Source organism: Pristiophorus japonicus, chromosome 13, assembly GCF_044704955.1.
Source record: "Pristiophorus japonicus isolate sPriJap1 chromosome 13, sPriJap1.hap1, whole genome shotgun sequence".
NCBI lineage: Eukaryota > Metazoa > Chordata > Chondrichthyes > Pristiophoridae > Pristiophorus > Pristiophorus japonicus.
Window position 1 is genome coordinate 105,616,874 of NC_091989.1, and position 12,130 is coordinate 105,629,003.

At 42.9% G+C, this 12,130-nt stretch overlaps 1 protein-coding gene across 4 annotated transcripts in view; it reads left to right on the plus strand.

Annotated features, from left to right (window-relative positions):
• Positions 1-12,130, plus strand: part of LOC139278726 (diacylglycerol O-acyltransferase 1-like) — a 247,479-nt gene that overhangs the window by 50,824 nt on the left and 184,525 nt on the right. For all 4 annotated transcript variants that reach the window (XM_070897803.1, XM_070897804.1, XM_070897805.1 and 1 more), the window contains one exon: positions 7,356-7,441. In XM_070897803.1, coding sequence (XP_070753904.1) covers positions 7,356-7,441 — 86 coding nt within the window. The remainder of the gene's footprint in view (positions 1-7,355; positions 7,442-12,130) is intronic.

Below are 12,130 nucleotides of genomic sequence, written 5' to 3' on the forward strand. Positions count from 1 at the left end.
AGAAGTCATAGCAACACATTGCTATTAAGAACTAGCTGGTTTATTAACAAAGGTTTAATAATCACACTACACATTACCAGGCTCACAACTCCGTACCTCATCATGGATGCCCAAGACCCAACTGACTGGGGTTTTATTGAGACTTGTGAACATTACGTGACTGGCTAAGCCACTCACAATGCAACAGTTCTCCAAACCTGTGTGTATTTTTTTAAACTATTGAAAGTTTTCTTTTACATATTATCCACTTTAGTCCATTCTACATTACCCCAATCATTACATTGTCCTTCAAAGGAAGCCATGAAGAACACTTCCTACAATCTTTTTGATCTGGAAGGTATCATTTAGCTTGTTTACCACTTCCTCACGTGCCTGTTTCCCTTACAGAATTAATGGCTTGATAAATATCCTCAAAATATTTTTTTGCTTTTGAGGAAATCCACCAAAATATTGTGGATCGTTACTAGTCCCTCATTATTCTTGCACTTTAAATCTACCAAATAGTGCATATTGCACAATCCAATTCCTTAACTGGTGAATCATTTGCACAGCATTTTTTAATCTCCTCTTTGATTTAGGATCCAAGATTTGCATCAAAATTGAGAGCAAAATATTATGCTTGTGTCTAATTACAAATTAGTTTGTGGCTAACAAGGGGAATTAAGGATAGTGTTAAATCCAAGGAAGAGGCATATAAATTAGCCAGAAAAAGCAGCAAACCTGAGGACTGGGAGAATTTTGTAATACAGCAGAGGAGGACAAAGGGTTTAATTAGGAGGGGGAAGTAGAGTATGAGAGGAAGCTTGCTGGGAACATAAAAACTGTCTGCAAAAGCTTCTATAAGATATGTGAAGAGAAAAACATTAATGAAAACAAACGTAGGTCCCTTGCAGTCAGATTCAGGTGAATTTATAATTGGGAACAAAGAAATGGCGGACCAGTTAAACAAATACTTTGGTTCTGTCTTCACGAAGGAAGACACAAATAACCTTCTGGAAATACTAGGGGACCGAGGGTCTAATGAGAAGGAGGAACTGAAGGAAATCCTTATTAGGCGGGAAATTGTGTTAGGGAAATTGATGGGATTGAAGGCTGATAAATCCCCGGGGCCTAATAGTCTGCATCCCAGAGTACTTAAGGAAGTAGGCCAAGAAATAGTGGATGCATTGGTGATCATTTTCCAACAGTCTATCGACTCTGGATCGGTTCCTATGGATTGGAGGGTAGCTAATGTAACACCACTTTTTAAGAAAGGAGGGAGAGAGAAAACGGGTAATTATAGACTGGTTAGCCTGACATCAGTAGTGGGGAAAATGTTGGAATCAATTATTAAAGATGAAATAGCAGCACATTTGGAAAGCAGTGACAGGATCGGTCCAAGTCAGCATGGATTTATATGAAAGGGAAATCTTGCTTGACAAATCTTCTAGAATTTTTTGAGGATGTAACTAGTATAGTGGACAGGGGAGAACCAGTGGATGTGGTGTATTTGGACTTTCAAAAGGCTTTTGACAAGGTCCCACAGAAGAGATTCATGTGCAAAATTAAAGTACATGGTATTGGGGGTAATGTACTGATGTTGATAGAGAATTGGTTGGTAGACAGGAAGCAGAGAGTCGGGATAAACGGGTCCTTTTCAGAATGGCAGGCAGTGACTAGTGGGGTGCCGCAGGGCTTAGTGCTGGGACCCCAGCTATTTACAATATACATTAATGATTTGGATGAGATAATTGAGTGTAATATCTCCAAGTTTTCAGATGACACTAAGCTGGGTGGCAGTGTGAGCTGTGAGGAGGACGCTAAAAGGCTTGCAGGGTGACTTGGACTGGTTAGATGAGTGGGTAAACGCATGGCAGATGCAGTATAATGTGGATAAATGTGAGGTTAAAACACGAAGGCAGAATATTATCTGAATGGTGGCAGATTAGGAAAAGGGGAGGTGCAACGAAACCTGGGTGTCATGGTACATTAGTCATTGAAAGTTGGCATGCAGGTACAGCAGGCGGTGAAGAAGGCAAATGTTATGTGGGCCTCATAGCAAGGGGATTTGAGAATCGGAGCAGGGAGGTCTTACTGCAGTTGTACAGGGCCTGAGTGAGCACTCACCTGGAATATTGTGTTCAGTTTTGGTCTCCTAATCTGAGGAAGGATGTTTTTGCTATTGAGGGAGTGCAGCGAAGGTTCACCAGACTGATTCCCGGGATGGCAGGACTGACATATGAGGAGAGACTGGATCGACTGGGCCTGTATTCACTGGCGTTTAGAACGATGAGAGGGGATCTCATAGAAACATATAAAATTCTGACGGGACTGGACAGGTTAGATGCAGGAAGAATGTACCCGATGTTGCGGAAGTCCAGAATATGGGGACACAGTCTAAGGATAAGGGGTAGGCCATTTAGGACTGAGATGAGGAGAAACTTCTTAATTCAGAGAGTTGTTAACCTGTGGAATTCCCTACCGCAGAGAGTTATTGATGCCAGTTCATTGGATATATTCAAGAGGGAGTTAGATATGGCCCTTAAAGGGATAAAGGGATCAAGGGGTATGGAAAGAAAGCAGGAAAGGGGTACTGAGGTGAATGATCAGCCATGATCTTATTGAATGGTGGTGCAGGCTCAAAGGGCCGAATGGCCTACTCCTGCACCTATTTTCTATGTTTCTATATGTTTCTATGTTAGAGATTTAATTATTATTGTTAGATTTAATGCTGGCAGTAAGTAACCTGTATTTTTTATATTCAGCACAAGTTTGGATTATCCAGCAAGGACAGAAAGTGTTCACTTGGAATTTTCAATAACAAATGTGAACATTAGCAGTTAGGTCCTAACTGAAAGAGCACTATAAAAGTCTTCATAAAAGCATATTTCATTGAGACAGCTGAACAACTGTTTACAGGAATAAGCTGATGATTTACTCAGGAACGGGAAGAAATATCGATGTTCAAGGCCCATGAATTACTTGATTGTGTTAAGCATTGCGAAGACAAGGTCAGGTTTTCCTGTTACTGTGCCGAGATATATTGGATTACCTGGGCACAGTGCAAAGAGGAAAATTGAGCGGAGAAGATTACACACCAGTAATGGAGCCTGCTCAACTTTCCATCTGTTTAAATTAATTGCCTGAAAATTGGATAGGCTGTCTTACAGGCATTAATTCTTCCCCACCAGACCTTCTCCTACATGCTTCACCCAGGTGTTCGAATACACCCAGACACATTAACAGGAAAATATACCCATTTAAGTTCAGGAGGCAACAAAAGTTGTGGATCTCCTTATCTCTTTCAGTTTGTCTTTCCTCCTACAATCTTCATGCTTTTAAAACCCAAGCTTGGTGTAACCGAATCACTGCTTGCAGATTTCGCTCATCTCCTTTATCTTTTCTCATCTTTGTGGCCTTGGTGGTATTCTTCACTTTGGTTTCTCAATTAAAAATAAATCGGTCCTGAAATTTCACAAGAGTTCTCCTGATCACCCAGCATAACTTCGGTGGGAGCCCGGCAGAATCCCCAGAGGTAAGGCATTAACCGGTTGAGTATGATCATTCACGCCGTTTTTCCGGATGGCTCTGCCAGTCTCTTGTTGATATTTTGGTGGGTGATCAATTGAGCCCTCACAGAATTTCCAGGCCTATATATCTTATATAAAAAAAACATTTTATATGTGGTATTCTTCCTCATTCATTCATTCATTTTCCACATACAATAGAATATTCTGTTCTTTGGACTGGGACACTAAGGGACATTAGCGCTGAAATTCTTGGTGTATACTGCAGAACAAAAACAGCGTAATCTGCATGGGACTTTGTAACAACAAGGCCCCGCCCCTTTTCCTGCCCATCAAAAATTCTGCTGTTAGTGGGAATTCCACAGCTGATAATCGGGAGCGGGGGCTTCACTTATTTATAGAATTCCGAGGAGTTCCTCCCAACATTGCTATTATAAATTTCAGGTCTGCTCTCAATACCCTGTCGGTTTCAATAAAATTGGTCCTCTCATAAGCAGATTCCACTTCCTTTACATTTAAGAGTTTATGGGGCAATTTTCATCTTTACCACTGGGCGATAGCAGATTGGCAACCCATTTTACACCCCGCCTATTAACTTCAATAGGAAACGAAAATATGGCGGGTGTAAAATGAGTGTCCGACCCGTCACCATCCATTTTCCGCCCAACAGTAAAAAATGAAAATGCACTCCTATCTTGGTGCCCAATATCTGGTCATCTTAGTGTGACCCAGGGTCATAACAAATAAATCCCATTGTTATATGAATTGGATACTGTAATCTCAACTGTGCCTCCATAAGTGAAAGGAGGACTGATTCGCACTTTAGTGAGATGAGGCTCAATGTAAACCATCCAACTGGTTTATTTTACAGTTATTGGCATGTATAGAGTAACAGTAAAAATAGGAGGTGGGTGGGGTGGCTTGACCCATCCACCTCCACGGAGGTGTGTGGGGGGCCTGACCCATCCACCTCCATGGCACGAACCTGGTATTGCAGTACTTCCAGGAATGGTGCTTGGGCTCTAGGCCTTTTGGCTAAGAGCATTGGCGCAGGGTGATCCTTGATGTGTGCAAGGTGACCTCTGGCGTTTGTGATCTGACAAAGAATTGGAAAGATTGGCAACGAATAAATAAAAAAAAACAGTTACAGTAAATCTCGCCTCACTTCAGTAAACCTCCTTGTAGTATAGAAAATAACAAAATAAACTGACATGGAGTTTCCGCTCGGTTGCGCTTTTTTTTCGGCACAATTCGCCCGAAATCACTGAAAGTATTGCAAAAGTTTGCGGAATTTTAAGCGCAGATTACATTCAATGCAACTCGAGTTTCCATGGTCTGTTGTGCTAGTTTAAAAAACATCATGCTAGTACTGGCCCCGCCCACAAATTGGCAATGCCCCCAGATTGAATTAATCACCGTTGCAAATTTCTGCTAATTGCATTTGTTTGCAGGTTTTCGAATGAGCTCTAAAAATTAAGCATTTTTTGAGGCACAAGAACACTAATAGGCACGTATTAAAAGCTTTTGAGTATAATTTTGTTTTTAATTTATGAAGAAACTGACTACTGTATACCAATATAATAGCAAATGTATAGTTTTTTTAAGTCATTTTCAATTTAAAATTGGGTTACTCGCAGGTGGTGAACTGGACTCTGATTAAAATGCTTATTTGTTGTGATAAACCCATTTTTAGCTGTATTAATTAAACTCACTAAGTTACCACTCTTAAATACATCAAGGAATATTTTTTAAGCAATATTTTTAAAAAAGTAATTTATGGCAGATTTTACATTCATATGCAAATGCGTTTGAGTGGAAATTCGACGGGGAAAAACACTTCTCAAAACGAATGCAATTTTGGGTGCAATTTGCACCTGGATCGCCAGTTGCACCCAAAGCGGATACTCTACCCCACTATCTTGTCTTTGTTAGTCGGCTAATATTCACTTTTCTCTGAACTGACCAACTCTAAGTAACCCTGACTGATCTTGTCTTTATGGAATATGTGCTTCTGTCTTTCTTTGTCCATAGCTGGACAGGAGCAAGTAGCTTGACCTCTGATATGATTTCTGTCGAAGGGTTGGCGAGTAGATCTGCCAATTAAACTAAATATTACCTCCAAGGGGTGGGTTCCCTAGAAACTGTATCTTGTTGCTGTTAAAATGAATAGGATCTCCATTCTCTAATGTGCAAATGTGTGCTGGAATGTTATTTTAACAAGCTTCTGTTGCCTCATGCAATCTGGATAGGCCTATCTTCTGAATTCTAACCTGAATCCGAATTTACATTCCCAGGAGATGAATGTCCTGTGAATTTAACCTATTCAGAGCAAACTAAAACTTAAAAGTAAAAGTAACATTTTAATATAGATCACAATAAATCCCTTCACGATGAACTAGTCAGAAGTCCAGAAACTTGGCAGTTGCCTATTAAAGACTCCATGTAGCAGTTTTCATCCAGTTGAATTATTTTTTATTATTCGTTCATGGGATGTGGGCGTCGCTGGCAAGGCCCATCCCTAATTGCTCTTGAGAAGGTTGTGGCAAGCCACCTTCTTGAACCGCTGCAGTCCATGTGGTGAAGGTGCTCCCACAGTGCTGTCAGGGAGGGAGTTCCAGGAATTTGACCCAGCGACGATGAAGGAAAGGCGATATATTTCCAAGTCAGGATGGTATGTAACTTGGAGGGGAACTTTGTTGTGGTGATGTTCCCATGTGCCTGCTGCTTTTGTCCTTCTAGGTGGTAGAGGTCGCGGGTTTGGGAGGTGCTACCGAAGAAGCCCTGGCGAGTTGCTGCAGTGCATCTTGTAGATGGTACACACTGCAGCCATGGTAGTGTTTCTATTATTACCATCGCCGAATCCCCCACCAGCAATATCCTGGGTGTCACCATTGATCAGAAACTTAACTGGACCAGCCACGTAAATACTGTGGCTATAAGAGCAAGTCAGAGGTTGAGTATTCTGCAGTGAATGTCTCACCTCCTGACTCACCAAAGCCTTTCCAACATCTACAAGGCACAAGTCGGGAGTGTGATGGAATACTCTCCACTTGCCTGGATGAGTGCAGCTCCAAAAATACTCAAGAAGCTCGATAACATCCAGGACAAAGCAACCCGCTTGAATGGCACCCCATCCAACATCATTTTATACATTCACTCCCTCCACCAGCGGCGCACTGTGGCTGCAGTGTGTACCATCTACAAGATGCACAACAGCAACTTGCCAAGGCTTCGACAGCACCTCCCAAACTCACGACTGCCACCACCTAGAAGGACAAGGGCAGTAGACACATGAGAACACCACCACCTGAAAGTTCCCATCCAAGTCACCCACCATCCTGATTTGGAAATATATCACCAATCTTCATCGTCGCTGGGTCAAAATCCTAGAACTCCCTCCCTAACAAAACTGTGGGAGTATCTTCACCACACGGACTGCAGCGGTTCAAAAAGGCGGCTCGCCACCACCTTCTCAAAGGCAATTAGGGATGGGCAATAAATGCTGGCCTTGCCCACATCCCATGAACAAATTTAAAAAATGACTTGATTGAAAGAAACAAACATTAAACTAATAATAGAGAACAAACACCTGATTTTGTCAAACAGATCACCTTCCCTCTTTGTTGCATCTCGTGCACAAACAAGGGAAACTAAAAAGAGAGCCGAAAATACCTTGACAAAGTAGAGTGGGTCCTATCACCAAAAAACAAATTGTAGTAATAGAATGAGATATTTGTATTTCTCCATGGTACATCTATGTTAGTGTTATATCCCAACTTTGTCATGATGTATATTGTTTAGTTTGTAGGTTCAGGTGTAATATTACTGATAATTTAAGTATCTACACAGGTACGGAATCCTCGTGGATCCTGTTCAGATTATTGCATTTGCCTTGAGTGACCCCAACACTTGGCCTGGTTCGTATTTGATTGTTGGTGAGTGACAGCACCTAAATTAAAATGGAAGACTGCTGATACCGAATTAGATTTTATTTTCAACGGATTTACATGTCGTCAGCTTTTGTATTTTATCGTTTAAAATGGATTTACATGTTTGTGCACCAGATGTATTTTATCCTTTTAAATGGATCTTACTTTAGTTTTGAAAATTAATGAAAATCAGTGATATTTTTCTAAAAGAAATTGTGCAGTTTTAAACTTGTGATTATATCTCAGCCAAAAGAAGAGCAAAATTAAAATCTCAATCATTCAGATAATCTGTAATATCTCTAATATCAGTGTGAGTGGACAGTTATAAACATGAATCACCCTTTTACCGGGGTAACAGGAAGATTCTCCGGAAAAAATACACAAACATACCAAAGTGCCAGATATGTGCATGTATACTTCTATCCTGTTCTTTCATTGTGCTCTAATATTACTGATAACAGCATGATTACCCCTTCGGTTTAAACCACTTTTCACTCATAAGAACATAGAAATAGGAGCAGGAGTAGGCCCTTCAGCACCTCGAGCCTGCTCCGCCATTCAGTAAGATCATGGCTGATCTTCTACTTCAACCCTACGGGCCCAAGTTTCCACACGATAAAAAACGGGCGCCCCTCCGAGCTGGGCGCCCGTTTTTCGCGCCTAAAACGGCACCGGAAAAAAATTGTGCGATTCTGGAGCGCCCTGCAGCTCCTTGTCTGTTTGGCGCGGCGCCCAGGGGGGCGGAGCCTACACTCGCGCCGATTTTGTACGTGGGAGGGGGCGGGTACTATTTAAATTAGTTTTTTTCCTGCCGGCAACGCTGTGCGTGCGCGTTGGAGCGTTCACGCAGGCGCAGTGTGAAGGAAACATTGGCCATTTTTGTAGTTCTTTGTAGCTGTTTAGTTTTTGAACATTTTTTATATAAAGCACATTGCCATCAGCACATCAGCACTGAGAAGGCTGCAGGAAGCCTCAGAAAGTTGAGGCAGCTGTTTCCCGACGACCTCCCCCATCGGGAAATGGCTCCTCAATTTCTGAGACTTCCTGCAGCCTTCTGTCTCCTTCCCTCCCTCCCTCCCGCCGTCTGGAACGGCTTCCTCCTCCCCCCCCCGCTGCGTTCGGTCGGTCGGTCGGTTCCCTCCCTCCCGCCGTCTGGAACGGCTTCCTTCCCTCCCTCCCTCCCGCCGTCTGGAACGGCTTCCTCCTCCCCCCACCCCCCCCCCCCCCCCCCGCTGCGTTCGGTCGGTCGGTCGGTTCCCTCCCTCCCGCCGTCTGGAACGGCTTCCTTCCCCCCCGCCCGCGTTCGGTCGGTCGGTCCCCTCCCTCCCTCCCTCCCTCCCTTCCTCCCTCCCGCCCGCCCGCAACGGCTTCCTTCCCCTCACCCCCCCGCGTTCGGGAGCGGCTGCCTCGTTTTGTGAGGCTTGCTGCAGCATTCTCCCTGGCTGAAGCACTTTCACACAGGTAGGAAGATGGTTTATTTAATCTTTTCTTTGCTTATAAATTTTTATTCAGGTTGGATTTATTTGTATAATATTTGTAGAAGTATAAATAAGGATTTATTGTAGAATTTAATGACTTCCCGCCCCCCCCCCCCTCCCCCCCCACCTCGTTCTGGACGCCTAATTTGTAACCTGCGCCTGATTTTTTAATGTGTAGAGCAGGTTTTTTCAGTTCCACAAAAATCTTCACTTGCTCCATTCTAAGTTAGTTTGGAGTACGTTTTCACTGTGGAAACTTTCAAATCAGGCATCAGTGGCCGGATACGCCCCCTTTTGAAGAAAAAATTCTGTTCCAAAGTGGAACTGTTTTCCTGACTAGAACTGCAGAAAAAAAAAATGTGGAAAATTGCGATTTCTAAGATACTCCTAAAAATCAGTCGCAAATATGTGGAAACTTGGGCCCTACGTTCCTGCACTATCCCCATATCCCTTGATATCCCTTAATATCCAAAAATCTATCAATCTCTGTCTTGAATATGCTCAACAACTGAGCCTCCACAGCCCTCTGGGGTCGAGAATGCGAAAGATTCATCACCGTCTAAGTGAACAAATTTCTCCTCATCTCAGTCCCAAATGGCTGACCCCTTATTCTGAAACTGTGACCCCCCTGGTTCTTGACTCCCAGCCAGGGGAAACATCCTTCTTGCAATTACCCTGTCAAGTCCCGTAAGGATTTTGTATGTTTCAATGAGATTCTTCTAAACACCAGACAATATAGGCCTAGTCTACTCAATCTCTCTTCATAGGACAACACCCCTCCACCCCCATCCTAGGAATCAGTTTAGTGAACCTTTGTTGCACTTCCTGTATAGCAAGTATATCCTTCCTTAGGTAAGGAGACTAAAACTGTACACAATACGCCAGGTGTGGTCTCTCCAGGGCCCTATTTAAGTGCAGTAAGATGTCTTTACTCAAATCCTCTTATAATAAAGGCCAACACACCATTTACTTTCCTAAATGCTTGCTCTCCATCATCATAGGCAGTCCCTCGAAACGAGGATGACTTGCTTCCACGCCAAAAAAGGATGAATTCACAGGTGTTTCAATGAAGGACCTAATATTCCAAGTCCTGAACTACATCCTGAAGGGTGGAAGATGCCTGTGCATGGATTTTTTTTTTTTAAATGTGTGGTGGCCGTTGCACACCAGCCACCACACAGGCTTGACAGAGCTAGGTCTTGGTCCAATGACAAGGATTAATCAAGACAACTGGAGACCTGCTCTGCTGCATGGACATATCGCAGTGTGGGCTGGCCCGTGCTGCCCCTGGGCCCTCGCCTCTTCTGGCCCCGAACTCACGCCTCTCCTGGGCCCCGATCACTAGGAGTGTTTGATGGGACAGTGTAGAGGGAGCTTTACTCTGTATTTAACCCCATGCTGTATTGCCCTGGGAGTGTTTGATGGGACAGTGTAGAGGGAGTTTTACTCTGTATCTAACCCATGCTGTACATGCCCTGGGAGTGTTTGATGGGACAGTGTATAGGGAGGTTTACTCTGTATCTAACCCGTGCTGTACCTGCCCTGGGAGTTTGGACAGACACTATTGGAGGAGGGCAGTGTGATCCATTCCCCAGTGTTGATTTCCCCTCACCTCTGATCACTGGAGATGGAATGTGAATGGGGATTGAAGGCTGTGATGAGTTAAGTTTTTCTGACCTGGTATTGCCAAACCCTTCTTGGGTGTCTCTGACCATGTTTGCTCTTCCTGCATTTTAATTATCGATGTTTGGTGTACAAGGACACCTCGATCCCTATGAACCAGGTGTGGTCTCTCCAGGGCCCTATTTAAGTGCAGTAAGATGTCTTTACTCAAATCCTCTTATGATAAAGGCCAACACACCATTTATTTTCACCAACATTTCCAAATCTCTCACCATTTAAAAGATATTCTGCTTTTCTATTTCTCCTACCAAAGTGGATAACTTCACATTTCTCAACATTATATTCCATTTGCCATGTTCTTGTCCACTCACTACATCCCCTTGAAGCCTCTTTGCGTCCTCCTCACAACTTACATTCCCACCTAGCTTTGCATCATCAGCAAACTTACATTTGGTCTCCTAATCCATATCATTGATATAGATTGTGAAGAGCTGAGGCCCAAGCACTGATCTTGTGGTTCCCCACTAGTTATAGCCTGCCAACCCGAAAATGTGCCATTTATTCCTACTCTCTGTTTCCTGTCCACTAACCAATCTCAATCCATGCTAGTATATTACCTCCAATCCCAGGAGCCCTAATTTTGTTTAATAACCTCTTTTGTGGCACTTTATCAAATATCTTCTGAAAATCCAAATACACCACATCCACTGGTTCCCCCTTATCTATTCTGCTAGTTTCAACCAAAGGGTATAGACATAAGAGTTCTTCAGAAAGTGGGGTTAGAGTAGGGAAGAATGTTAAGACAAAAGTAAAGCTCTTTATCTGAATGCACGCAGCATTCGTAATAAGACAGATGAGCTGACGGCATGAACAGAAATAAATGGGAATGATTTGATAGCTATTACATGGTTGCAAGGTGACCAAGGCTGGGAACTGAATATTCAGGGGTATTTGCCATTTCGGAAGGATAGACAGAAAGGAAAAGGAGGTAGGGTAGCTCTGTTAATAAAGGATGAGATCAGTGCAGTCGTGAGAAATTATATTGGCTCAGAAGATTAAGATGTAGAATCAGTTTGGGTGGAGATAAGAAATAATAATGGAAGAAGTCACTGGTGGGAGTAGTCTATAGGGCCCCTAACAGTAGTAACATTGTAGGACAGAGTATAAATCAAAAAATATTGGAGGCATGTAAGAAAGGTATGGCAATAATCATGGGCGATTTTAATCTTTATATTGATTGGACAAATCAAATTGGCAAAGGTAGTCTTGAGGAAGAGTTCATCGAGTGTATTCGGGATGGTTTCTTAGAACAATACGTTGTGGAACCAACCAGGGAGCAGTCTATTTTAGATCTGGTAATGTGTAATGAGTCTGGATAAATTAATGATCTCATAGTAAAGGATACTCTTGGGAAGAGTGATCATAGCATGGTAGAATTTCAAATTCAGTTTGAGAGTGAGAAAGCTAGGTCTCAAACTGGTGTCCTTAAATAAAGGCAATACATAGGTATGAAGGCAGAGTTGGTTAAAGTGGACTGGGAAAATAGATTAAAGGGTAAGACGGTAGATAAGCAGTGGCAAACATTTAAGGAGAT